This window comes from Sebastes umbrosus, chromosome 21 (assembly GCF_015220745.1).
Source record: "Sebastes umbrosus isolate fSebUmb1 chromosome 21, fSebUmb1.pri, whole genome shotgun sequence".
In the NCBI taxonomy this organism is placed as follows: Eukaryota; Metazoa; Chordata; class Actinopteri; order Perciformes; family Sebastidae; genus Sebastes; species Sebastes umbrosus.
In genome coordinates this window covers 21,737,056-21,750,442 of record NC_051289.1, presented here as the reverse complement: position 1 = coordinate 21,750,442, position 13,387 = coordinate 21,737,056, and the positions used below count along the sequence as shown (strand labels likewise).

The window sequence follows — 13,387 nt, the reverse complement described above, 5'->3', positions numbered from 1 at the left end:
TCATAATGTACAACCATATCATTAATACAATCTTTGTGAATGTTTTATTCACCTTTGCTTACATATGAGATTGATAAAATATTAGAATTAATGATTGTTCAATTATTAAACATTTTTGACCAGAAGTTTTTGAATGGTTTTAAATGTCTGCCTTGAAGATAAGGTTGTGTTGCTAGATATAGCCTATTCAGAAGTATTCTCTGCACTCAAGTTGTCACAATCCTCACACACAATCCACACTCAATGGCAATAATAGCTATATATATCCTGATTATTATTGCTTTTCATATGTGTATCAATTTTGATTGTAGTCATATTAGCACTCATGTTAATATACTTGTTTTATTTTTTAAATCTTTGCCGGATGTAGCAGTATGCTGTTGCGTCTACCTTAACACCACCCTGGTGGAGCGGGTAGTTGTTAGTGTTGAGGGAACACGTCACTGCCCTCTGGTGGCCACATGTCAGAACTACATCTCTGTATTCTTCATTGGCATCAAAATGAATGCTGAATATTATTACTTTTCTTAAAAGTGTGATGTGTCAAATGTGGTATTTTATAATCATCCTTATACTTGTGCTCGTCATATATACAATTATCAAACGATATGAACCTTTATACCATCTCATTTGATTAATTTTAATACATCTCTGCAATAAATGCTATGTAATGTGATCTTTTAGATCATTCGAAAGAGAGCTATATATTTTATCTGTTTTGTTTTTTGTGTGATGTCTTAGTAAGGTATTGGGCGTCTTTTTTCTTTCCTTTTTTTACCAAAGCCTTTATGGTCTGCCATCCCACTGGTGGAGCTGACAGTTACCATGAGAATTAGTGGTCTCTGTGAGAAACTACAACTTCCCTTTCTTCAGTGGCCAGCAGAAATACAGGTAATAACTTTCATATTATTATTAATATTTTAAATATATTTAATCATAGTCAATCTCACCTCACTTTTTTTTTTAAATTTCAAAATGGCAGTATACATAGTAACAGCAGAAAACATTAAAAACAATTACATACAGAAGAAGCACAGCGAAAACCAATAAAATCACAAATTTATGAGTAAAAAAGTTGTAATATTATGAGAATAGAGTCATAAATTTAAGAGAAAAAAGTCGTTGTATTATGAGAATAAAGTCAATATTATAAAATAGTAATTTTACATGTAATTTTCTTTTTTCTCGTAAAGTTATGACTTTATTCCCGTAATATTACGACTTCTTTCTCGTAATATTATGAATTTATTCTCGTAATATCACAACTTTTTTCTCGTAAAGTTATGACTTTATTCTCGTAATATTACGACTTTTTTTCTCCTAAAGTTATGACTTTATTCTCTTAATATTACAACATTATTCTCGTAAGGTTATGACTTTATTCTCGTAATATCACGACTTTTTTTCTCGTAAAGTTACGACTTTATTCTCATAACATTACGACTTTTTTCTCATAATATTATGACTTTATTCTGTAAATCTCAGATGTTTTTTCCCTCAATGTGACCCTAATACTCCATAGTACATTTGAACTACAATTGGCCTTCACTGCATTAGACTTATATACTATATACTTAGACTATAAACTGTGTTACCTTCATCAAAATGCTTAAATGTTTTGCAGCCCAGACACATTTTTTTTTTGTTGCCTAAAATGGCTCTTGATAGTAAAGGTTGCTGACCCCTGGACTAGTTGTATGGCAGTCCTGAGGAGTTAAGCGTGTACTGCAGTCAGTGGCAGTGAGAGCAGTGAGCCACTAGATGTCGCTGTTGATTGTGAACTAGTCTATAAAACACTGCAGAAGAAGAACTGAGGTACCCGGATGATCAGTGTATATTAGTAGTCAGCAGGCCTCCTCTCTCTCTTTCCTCCTGCAGAGCTCACCTCGCTGCTGCTGATCCTCCTGACTCACCGCTGTTCGTCTGATATCTTCCGAATAAGTCGGTCAGGAACAATCAAAATGGTATGTGCTGTCTGAATACAATCCTTACTCTTTCATTCAAGCCTCATTTTGTAGGGATTTGTTAGTTTCTTCGTTTAAATTGAGCATTAAAATCTCTCCTGTCTGTTGGCTAACGTTAGCTCCGACAGCTAATGTAGCTGGAAGTAGAAGTCCCGCCACAAACCATTCACAAACTGGACTGGTTAATAGTCTGCTTATTGATAAAGTTACAATCCTTTTGGTACATATATACATCACATTTCCCTCATCTGGAAGACACGCTTTATAATTCCGCACAGTTAAAGTGCACCAGCAGCATTAGCTTGAAGTTAAAGCGTCTTCCTCATTTATAGTGTCTCGCTAAAGGTAAAGGCAATCACTTTATGATTAATTGAAGATTAAATGCTCCACAATGTGTCATAAGAATACGTACTCTTGCTCTTGATTGTGTATCGCAAAGAGGTAATTGAGAAAGTGAAGTTAAACGATACATTTGTTTGTTTCTTTGAAGATTAAACGCTGTACATGTTCAGCTCACACAGAACCGTAATTTCCTATAGTTTTAAACCTAGCACCGGACAATAGACAGTTGTCAAACATTAGCTAGCTGACGACGGTAGCTGGCTTTTTCCTTGTTTATATCGCCCCTTTGACATGTTAAGTGGAGAAATTGACGTGCGAATATATGCATAGTTCAACCTAGATAGCACTAGCTACACTAAAGCCCTTTTATTTCTGGTGAATCAGTTAAATTGTACAAAATTGAGCTCCACGTGTTGGTTAGCTGTGCTGCGTTCAGGTGCTCCACGTAAATCTCCAGCGTGTTTGAAGTGCGAAAGGAATAATTAAATTACTACCCTGAATTTAATTTACAAATCTTAAACTACAACATTAATTGCCATTAATTTCAAAAGTCATTTGGGCTTTACATCTCTTGAGGAAGGCAAGGCAGCTCTATTTGTAGAGCACATATCAGCAACCGGACAATTCAAAGTGCTTTACATAAACATTCAAGAACATTAACACATAATTAAACAAAATGAATATACTAATATTTTATACCTGTTTTCTTGTAATGATAAAACACTGATGCAGGTAATGTAAGCCAAGACAGTGCTATTACTGTGCAATATAGGAGAAAATACTCAAGCTATTAACTCTGCTGGGCCCATCAGTATATCAGTCCTTGTGCTGCAGTCACATGTTAACTAAAGTTGTGTGAATATATCAATGTTGGGTTCATTGTTTTATTAACTCTTGATTCCACACATACAGGCTTTCAAGGACACTGGCAAGGCACCTGTTGAGACTGAGGTCGCCATCCACCGCATCCGCATCACCCTCACCAGCCGCAATGTCAAATCTCTGGAGAAAGGTAACTAAGCACAAAATTGTTCAAGTTGAGAATGGAATATAGACGTGAGCTATGAGGATAAAATTCCATCTGATAAAACGTGAAGACTGGATATACGCTATTCTGAGCCATGGCTTTTAAAGTACCATGAAGTGATTGCTGCTCGCTTGTGTTTTTAAAGTTGTCTTTTTATAATCCTCAGTCTGCGCAGACTTGATCCGTGGGGCTAAGGAGAAGAACCTGAAGGTGAAGGGACCCGTCCGCATGCCAACCAAGGTACTGAAGTACACGGGCTACACAAATATGTTCTTTTTACTGCATTCATATAAGACATGGATGTGCTGTTGTAAAATATATTGGTGTGACTCTATGCTAGTATACCACAAATCAAGAAGGTGCTGGATGCAAAAGATGTAGTTAAGGAAAAGCATCCACACACTTCACTGCCTGTCACATTTTCTGATGACATTATAAATATTATTTGTAAAATGTTGCAGTCTGGTTGGGTGATAATGTACTAGTATATAGGTGAAGAAACATTAATTTATACATTTCTAATGCAGTGCTTCTATTTGCTATTGGCCTGTCAAAGTTGAATCTGCCAGAACCAACAGTAGATCAGTGAATCACCCTTGAGTTTTTCCATTAAGGCTTCAATAGAAGTGAATGGAAGATTGAGTGACTAGTATACTGGAAATGTAATGTGACCATAGGCTTCTATACTACTCAGAAACAGCATGAATTTAGATGTGGTATTCTGGATTATTTTTATTTGTTTAATCTAAAATCTTATTTTTCTGCCCTGTCTAGACTCTGCGCATCACCACCAGAAAGACTCCCTGTGGTGAGGGATCCAAAACCTGGGATCGCTTCCAGATGAGGATCCACAAGCGCCTGATTGATCTGCACAGCCCATCTGAAATCGTCAAGCAGATCACCTCCATCAGCATCGAACCGGGTGTAGAGGTTGAAGTTACCATCGCAGATGCGTAAATGATGATTCAATAAAGAAATGAATACGGAAACTGATGTTATTGGGTGGGCTCTTAATTTCTGAAGCATAACATTTTTACAGTGTATAAAGCTGAAGTGTCCCTATAGGGCTCAAAATTAAATGATGTTATCTGGGGCAGTTCAATTCACCAGGATTTGAAAATGTACCCTGGCCATGGGAATTATCACAACACAGTTGGTGGTATGTGTGCGGATGACTGACAATTGTACACACTTAATGTTTGTCTTTTTAATAGTGAAAAAAATGGATTTCTCATTTGCAGCCTGTCCACTTTGACAGTAATGGCGAAAACCATAATATCTATTAGAGAAGTGTTGAGAGCCTCTCGGCACCCACACCGGTGAATTCAGTTAATCTGGCTGATTAGACTGCTTCTCAGGACTGTGGGCATGTACAGACTAAATGAGATCTTGTTAGCTTTGTTACATCTGTTATGTTTTTCTATTTATTTTTTTTGCAAAGTTCTACGATAAATCATTAAAATGTGGATGGACATAAGAAAGTGGCAGTGATAGTGGTACAGGAACCACATGCAGCAGACCCTCAAAACTATTTTGAAGCTTTTTCAAACCCCTTTTATCTCTGCTAAAAACACATTGACTAACACATTCTCCCTTGCAAACTTAACTTTAGTCCAAGAAGAAAGGACACATCTAATTTTGTATACTTTTTTTCACTCTTAGTCAAAAACAACTGAATGAACTTAAAGAAACTAACTTTGGAAGCCATGCTGAACATGCATGGGTGAAATATGATCTCAAAAAAGTACAAAATGCAATTCTCCTTTAAACAATCCAAGGCACACAGAGTTGTCGGCATGCTGAAAATGACCCCGATGAAGACCTATGTTGGTAAATGGACTTGCACTTATACAGTGCTTTTCTAGTCTTCTGACCACTCAAAGCACTTTACACTACATGTCAGCATTCATCCATTCACACACACATTCATATGCTGATGGCAGAGGCTGCCATGCAAAGTGCCAACTTTGCCCATCATGATCTAATCTAAATACTCATTCACACACCGATGGCACAGCCTTGATGGGTTAAGTGCCTTGCTCAAGGACTCATCGACATGTGACCCGGAGCAGCCAGGAATCTAACCTCCGACCTTCCGATTGGTGGACGACCTGCTCTACCCTCTGAGCCACAGCCGCCCCAACACGTCTTAACACGTTAGCAATTTTAAACAATTATTGATGTAAAATAAAGGCATTTTAATATTGTTCAAACTCTACAGTGTGCTTTGGATTATTTTTGAAGGAGACTTTTTGAGATCATATTCTACCCATGCAATGAGCCCTTTCACAAGATTGAATAACTTTAGAAGCCACTGTGGCCACAAGTGACAATTACAGGCTCACATCAAATATGATGTAACAAACACATGTAGATAAAATCATAAACTGACTGTAATGTCAGTTGCACAGCCATACTTTGCTCAAATTTGCTCAAATTAGCCACTTTAAGAAACTGGTCATATATGAGACCAAGTAAGGCTGTAGCAGCTAAACACAAGAGTATATGGAGTAGGCCTTTCATACAGCAGACGGGTGTTACTAATAACACACTAACGATGGCTCTGTTGTATTTAACCGTTCTTGTGAGCCAGCATGAACAATACCCACAATACCAGGGACCTGGAATCAAAGCAGCTAATTGGCTTTCAGCCATCATTAATTTCATTATTTACACCTGTGCTCTTCCTGTGACACGTCAAAATGTCATCCATAAAAAAGGTCTATTAAACAACAGTGTGTTTTATTGCCTATGAATTCAACTTTCAGAGGAAGGATGTGTTATTTCTGCTTATAGGTGTTACCTAGTCTGGTTTTATGGTCCCCCTTTACAACATGTCACCAACAGTCTAGAAATGAAGCATTAAGTGACTGATGGAAAACAAGTCCTGGTGTTATTTGTGTATTAATTTAAAGCTAAGGCCTCTACTGACTTAAAATTCCATTTATTTTTTTAATAGAAATCAGAAGTATTTGGTTTATACACCAGAATCTTTCATCCCTTATAACTTTGACATATTTGAAGATTGATCCTCAGATAATGGTTTGATATATATCACTGTTGTACCAGTAAAGCTCGAGTAGAGTCCTCGTAGCTGGTTGGTTCCTGGTGATTTGCTTGACTTCACACCTGCTTTCAATTAAAACTGATTACAAGCTCTCCCTTAGTTCTCAGTGGGAGAACATCAGCAGACCTGTTTGGTGCATTTAGTGAAACCAGTACATGAATTACTAGACGTGTTGGAGCTGCTTTGCCTCGAGATGAGAACAGTTGATTTAACCAATGAAGAAAGCATCAATATGCAGCCTGTTGATATGGACTTGACTTGTAATACTCCTCCTGTCAGCACTTCATCCCAGCAGGTGATGTTTTTTCCTTTTTGTCTTCATCAATCATACTACCAAGCTAGATTCATTATATCATGATCTTTAGTAATTCTGCCCAAGGATGCCTGTTCAGACTTCCTTGGCTATGCCAGTAACTTTTCAAAATGGACTGAATTAAACTCTGAAACTCATCTGCACTGAGGTTCAGTTTCTAGTCTGATTGTGTTCTTTGTTTGTAGACTGAGCTGCCAGGTGGTGCTGAGCAGCAGACCATGAGAGTTTACCTCCGAGTCAGGCCCTTCTCTAAAGAGGAACTCGCCGACAAGGAGGATCAGGTACAGTCAATGTCATCCAGTCCACCTAGTGCTCAATACAGTAGCTAATAATCATGATGGTGAATGTGACCAGTGTTTTTTTCAACAGTCCATAATGCTACACAGAGCATCTTTACCTGTAAGGAAGTTGAAATGTTACCTTTTACTTTATTATTTCTGCAAGTGTTGCAGTTTATTTATATTATGTATCTAATATCCACTGAGTTAAAGGTCTGTACGAAATGTAATGTACTTCCCCAGTATCCCGGACTTCATTTAAATGCACTTAAATTACATTATAGGCTTACTTTATATGACACATTTTACGTTTCTGCTTTCTGTTATGATGCAGAATAAAGTGAAGGTGAGAGCTGTGGTAGACTGGTGACAAATGAGACGATAATGTTCAATCCCTAATAATTATAAAGATCCATGTGTTTCTGAAAACTGACATTGGTCCTATGATCTGATTTTTGATGAGAAAAATAGAACTTCATCAGAGACTGGACTGTAGTCCTCTGCATAAACGCATTTTATAAGTCATGGTCGCACACAAACGCCATGATTTTTGATGCTTTTATTTTTTTCCTCAGGATTGCATAGTGATTGAAAACAGCCAGATGGTGACACTGAATGCACCAAAGGGTTCAGCCAACATGAAGAGCAGTGAGAAGGGCATCGGCATGTCAATCCACAAATTCTCCTTCTCACAGGTCTGTATTGTTTATACCTATCTGCCTGAACACTTTAGACTAGAGGTCCTTGTGCACAATTATTCCTAAAACATTCTGGATGAGCTTTGTCCCATTTTAGACAGGCATACACACTGATGTCCAAATAACCATCTTTCTGTTGGCTTTTAGATTTTCGGACCAGAGATGACACAGTCGAAGCTATTCGAGGACACTGTCAAAAGCCAAATGTCTGATTTCTTGGATGGGAAGAACGCACTGATATTCAGCTACGGTGTAACCAATGCTGGGAAAACCTACACAATCCAAGGTAAAGATGGAAACGCATTAACGTTTGAATGAGCATTAGTCACTGCCAGATGTCCTGTGATGTTTCGTCATGTTGTGAAATGTTTCAGGAACTCCAAAAGCGCCCGGAATACTCCTTCGAGTGCTGGACGCCACCTTTTACTACATCGGAGGCCAACGGTATGAGGGGATGGACCTGAAACCCTACCTCAGGAATGATGCTCAATATCTGGATCCTGACCAAGTCAAGCAGGAGAGAAGTGCTAAAGCTGCCATTTTTGCTTCAGTCAAAGAAGTGAGAGCATTATATCCAACTTGACATGTTTCTTCAGGCTTTGACAAAAAATATAATGCTAAGAATTTTAAATGAATACGCTCTCTGCATGTAATGCCATAACATGCATGTTTCCTTGCCCCTATCTAGGAGTGTGATCCTCACAGAGCCAGTGGTGTTTTAGAGTCCTGTTCTACCACCGGTGTCTCATCCTCCTCTTTGTCCTACGATCGAACCGGTAGCCCTCACTCATTCTACACATTGAACATATATTGTCTTGCATTTTAATAACAGTATAAACTTGAAGTTGTCCCTGTGTGAACTCTCACAGGCAAGAAGAATGACAAAGATATGATACTAATTCTTCATCAGATGTTTCTTTTTCACTCTTTGGCCTTTGTCGGCCTCTTTATATTCTCCTTTTAGTGTCGGCAAGCAACCCAACGGAAGCAGGCAGCAGCCAGTTTGCCTTATGGGTGGCTTTCTTTGAAATCTACAATGAGTTAGTGTACGATCTGCTTCAAGTTTCCCTGTGCTCCAAGTCCAAGAAACGCGCTGCTCTTCGAGTTTGTGACGACGGTGCTGGAAATGCTTATGTTAAAGGTGTGAGCGGACTTTATCAGGTGTAGAAATATGCCAGCACCATACCTTGTTGTTTAAGGCTTAAGAACAATGTGTTTTAAATGATTTCAGAACTCAGGTGGATTAACATCCAGACGCTGGGCGAAGCCTCCAAAGTGCTACAGTTTGGAAATAAAAACAGAAGCGCTGCAGCCACAAAGATGAACCAGTCGTCCAGCAGAAGGCAAACGTTTCATTTCATCACATCTTTACTTGTGTGGTGTCATTTTTCTGTTTTTCAAATCTCAAACCAGCTTTCCTTACAGCCACAGCATATTTACCATGAAGTTACTGAAGATCGATGGCGAAACAGTTGAAAGGATCTCCGAGTGAGTATCTGGCAGGGACATCAGGAATATTCAGTGTATCCTGTAAGATTTGTTGTGTGCATGTTCGGCTATGTTTGTTCGAGAAGTTGTGCAGAGAGAGGAATTCTAATATTTGCAGTGAAAATATAAGCATTATAGTTTAAACTTCTTATATCATTTTGTGCATTAAGGAAGCACATGTGTCTCCTTGTTTAACTGCCCACATGTACATTTGTGCATCACTGCCAAATGGTTGCAGTTACAAATTCTAAGGACTTAAAATGTATATGAAATGTGGTGGTAATTGAAGCAAATTTCTAGGACAAATATGGAGATAAAATGGTGGCCCAATGGAACATAATGCTATCATAATAATAAGGGGATACAAAGCAGACCATTTAAACAGTTAAAATGTTAAAATGCATCCAGAGAGGAGGGAATAAACACAAGACATGACTGCTCAGGAGTGATTGGACCAAATTTCAAGTTGCATGTACTTGATGTGCCAGAATTACCACTCTAATAGTTTCAGCACCATGAAGAGCTAAAGAAAATGACTTGATTGATTTGTGTGTTTCTCAGGTTTTCTCTGTGTGACCTGGCTGGCTCAGAAAGATGCAACAAAACCAAGACATTTGGGGAGAGGCTGAAGGAAGCGGGCAACATAAACAACTCCCTGCTCATTCTGGGGAAGTGCATCACTGCTCTCCGCAACAATCAGACCGACAGGTACAGTTGCTTCTAAATGTGTCGGGCGTTTGTCACCAGCTGCAAGTATTTGTTTGACAAGTGAAGCAAAGCAGCAATAACCCAAGCTAAAAAGTCCTCTTTTTGTTCCGTGTCGTTGAGCAGAATGAAGAGCGGCTACATTCCCTTCAGAGAAAGTAAGCTCACCAAGCTCTTCCAGGCTGTTTTCTGTGGCAAAGGAAGAGTGTCGATGATCGTCAACATCAACCAGTGTGCCTCCAACTACGACGAGACTCTCCATGTTATGAAATTCTCTGCCGTTGCCAAACAGGTCCGTCTTGAGCACACAATGTTGCGAGAGGAAGCGTTACAATGAGCTGCATCTCCATCACCACTAATCTTTACCCGTGCTGTCTGCAGGTGGTGCAGGTGATCCCAGACAAGCCTCTGGGATCTCTGGCTCCTTGTTTGGTCGGCCGTGATGGAAAGCCTCTGGGGAGGAATGGGCTGATTGACAGCCAGGCCCTGGAGAGCTTCCTGTCTGAGGAGGAGCTGCTCAGTGAGGAAGATGAGGCGGACATGTCTCTGCTGCCACAGAATGTATAACTACTACACCATGTCACATTCAAACATTGTTTCATAGATGCACCGTTCTCCAATTGTATTTTGTAGTATCAGAATATTTTACCTGGGAGGACATACCCCAACCGTTCCCCGGAGGATGAATCCTACTGCCTGTGATCCCCTGACTTTTCCTCAATTGCCACCATGAAGTTCACATTTTTAACTTTAGTGAAACGTCTTAACAACTATTGGATCGATTGCTGTGAAATTGTGTAGACATTCATTGTGCCCAGAGGATGAGTCCTACTGACTTTGGTGATTCCCTGACCTTTCCTGTTGCGCCACCATGAGGTTGACGCTTGCGGTTTTGAGTGAAATGTCACTTACGGAGTTCATGTCAGGATGTATTGTAATAACTTCAATGATCCCTCATCTTTTCATCTAGCTCCATCAGGTCCAACATTTAAATTTGTCCAATATTTCGGTTTATGACCAAATACCTGCAAAGACATTCCCATCAGCTTTACTTTGTTTTTAGTACTAATTAGCAAACATTAGCGAGCCAGTTTGGGAATATTTAACTTTTACTATATATATATACTTATAAGATAGCTGTGCAGATCAAAGTTATCTCGAGTAAATGTTTTTCTTTCTCTCTCCTAGGAGCTTGTAAATATGATTGAGAGCCTGCGCACAAAACTCATGGCTGAGCGAAGAAGAAACCTGGTTCAGGAAATGGAGATTCGGAAGGAAATGGGAGACGCCATGTTACAACAGCTCATGGAGAGCGAAGAACTTCGCATGTAGGTTATTTCTCATTTGCAAGAGAAGGCTACAGTTTTCATTTTTGCGCTTTCAATTTGTTCAGCATATTGGTGCTAAATGCATGACCCTCTCATATATGCAGCCAAGGCCAGGGGTCAGCATCAACCTCCCGAAATAAACCCTTTGATAAAGTCCAAATGAAACCAAACTAAGGTGTGCTGTGAATGTTTAGTCGACAGATAGAAGAGCAGAAGGAGAGCTACCAAGAAAAGCTGGAGAACACCTTTGAGATGTACAAGGACGCTATCAAAGAGCATGCCTACCAGAGTGCCATGAACAATCTGGAAGATGACTACGTTCCTCTTGACGAGTTCATTGCTGAACAGGAGAAAGTGGAGGTATGTTAATTGTTAACGGGTCTGAAAAGTTTTTAAGTTTAGTTGTTGAATTGTGAATAGTCAAATTGGCTTTATAGTAATCTGGTATTGTCCCATGTTATGCCACCAAACCAAGCAGTCAGATTTTGGGTTTGTCTTTAAAAACCTCACATTTGTGTCTCACCGACTGTGTAGGCCCTGAAATGTAAAGTATCAGAGTTGGAGAGCTTAACGTCCAGTATCAGAGCAGCAGTGTGTGCAGTTCCAACAGTGGACCAGTCCTGCCAGACTCTACCATCTAAAGCAACCGAAGCAGCAAGTGCAGGTTGGCATACGGCCTTTTCATACACATCCTCTAGCTCAGCACCTTCTTCTTTCAGGAAATGCCCTCTGGGATGAATATAGACAACTTTATTTTAAATCAGTGTGGTTCAAAAGAAAATATATTTCCTGACACTTTAAGATGTTTTTCTTATTTCCTTCTTTGTTTTTATTTAGTGTGTTTTCTTTTTCTATTGGTGTGCTGTGTTGTATGTTCTCCTGTCCATTTTATTACATTGAGCTCCCCAAAGCAAGTTCCTAACAACTTTTGTTGTAAGGGTATTAAACGTCACTCGGCTCATTTTCTTCTCACAGCGGATGATCGATACAAACGGCTCTACAAAGAAAAATGTGCCATAGAGAAGATGTGTGAGAATAAACAACAGGTAACAAGGACACAATTTAAATTATCAATTAAAGCTGAAGTAGGCAAGATTGGAGCAAATATGATTTTAAAAAAAAGTTATTTTATAAAACGGTCGTGTTATCGTGACAGTAGTGTATGAAACAGGTAACCTGAAAAAAATCATGTGCCTCTGTGTCCTCCGGTGCTCCTAACGGCATCTGCAAGATTTCACAGACCGGAGGAAAATGAGCAGTAAGAGCCTATTTGAGGTCTGCTGTCCAGCTGCTGTCTATTAGAGCCGGCTGTCAATCACTCGCGAACTCCGACCAAACTGTCAAACTAGACAGCGCTGATCAAATATGAATCAATATTATGTTAGGTTAATGCCTATTTCTCACCTCAAATGTTTTCAGAATCATCTTGTAGTGCACGGTTTAGTTGTAAAATGAGAAAGTTTGTAATGCCGTTGGTCTGGTTGTGCGATAGCTTGCTCAGTTTTACATTTAATGTTTGGTTCAGTTGATTTTGTCCCTAGAGAAAAGGCTGAAGGAGCTCAGTGAAACCCTTCTGAAGGTCAGAGATGGCTTCCTGGAGAAATCGGCGGAACTGGAGGTTTTACAGAGGAAGGCTGATGATCAGGTGAGATGATGCAATGTGGTGCAAATCATACTTACAATGCCTTTTATGCTGTTTGACTCGATCCAGGAACAGGTTGGAAATGCTGTATGTGGTTTGAATGTTGTTGTTTTTTTCCATTCAAGACAAAATCAATGGAAGACCTCCTACGGCAGAACGTTGAAAAGGACCAGGAGATCGCCTCACTAAAGGCAGAAGTTGCCAAGCTCTCCCAGAAGTCCCCTGTACAGAACAAAACCAAGCGCCTGTTTGCCAACATCAGGGAGGCGGTGACTTCTCCACGGAAGACATCAACTGGCCGATTGCTCAGGAGAACAGTTAAGACTCCACAACACTGAAAAGGAGAGGTTCCTTTTGTTTTTTAAAAACTTAACATGGACAGTTTTAGGGTGCCTGGAAAGGAAAGTGTGACTATTTATTTTATTCAGGATTCTTATGACATTTTTATGTTTTTTTTGTGTTTTTAATAAAAATTAAATTGCTCAAACTTCTAGGCATGAAGTCATTTATCTTAACAATATCAATTCTTCATTTT

At 39.3% G+C, this 13,387-nt stretch overlaps 2 protein-coding genes and 1 non-coding gene across 4 annotated transcripts; all 3 read left to right on the top strand.

Annotated features, from left to right (window-relative positions):
* Nucleotides 1-1,795: 1,795 nt before the first annotated feature.
* Nucleotides 1,796-4,326, top strand: rps20 (ribosomal protein S20). The gene is made up of 4 exons (XM_037756791.1): nt 1,796-1,964; nt 3,219-3,318; nt 3,500-3,573; nt 4,108-4,326. The coding sequence occupies exons 1-4, from the start codon at nt 1,962-1,964 to the stop codon at nt 4,288-4,290; spliced, it is 360 nt and encodes a 119-aa protein (XP_037612719.1). The 5' UTR covers nt 1,796-1,961; the 3' UTR covers nt 4,291-4,326.
* On the top strand, nt 3,364-3,431 carry LOC119481019. The gene has a single exon (XR_005205061.1). It is a non-coding gene; the product is annotated as a small nucleolar RNA U54 (small nucleolar RNA).
* Nucleotides 4,327-6,470: 2,144 nt separating the features above from the next.
* zgc:56231 (uncharacterized protein LOC406257 homolog) lies at nt 6,471-13,343 on the top strand. 2 transcript variants are annotated; one of them, XM_037756784.1, is made up of 18 exons: nt 6,471-6,695; nt 6,899-6,994; nt 7,567-7,686; nt 7,837-7,975; nt 8,064-8,248; nt 8,378-8,465; nt 8,654-8,830; nt 8,921-9,032; nt 9,115-9,177; nt 9,739-9,885; nt 10,009-10,174; nt 10,264-10,443; nt 11,071-11,210; nt 11,405-11,570; nt 11,745-11,874; nt 12,186-12,256; nt 12,736-12,855; nt 12,978-13,343. In XM_037756784.1, the coding sequence occupies exons 1-18, from the start codon at nt 6,594-6,596 to the stop codon at nt 13,188-13,190; spliced, it is 2,415 nt and encodes an 804-aa protein (XP_037612712.1). In that variant the 5' UTR covers nt 6,471-6,593; the 3' UTR covers nt 13,191-13,343. The 2 variants fall into 2 exon arrangements, with proteins under 2 accessions (XP_037612712.1, XP_037612714.1); XM_037756786.1 differs by lacking the exon at nt 12,978-13,343 and having other exon boundaries at nt 12,752-12,855.
* The last annotated feature ends 44 nt before the right edge of the window (nt 13,344-13,387 follow it).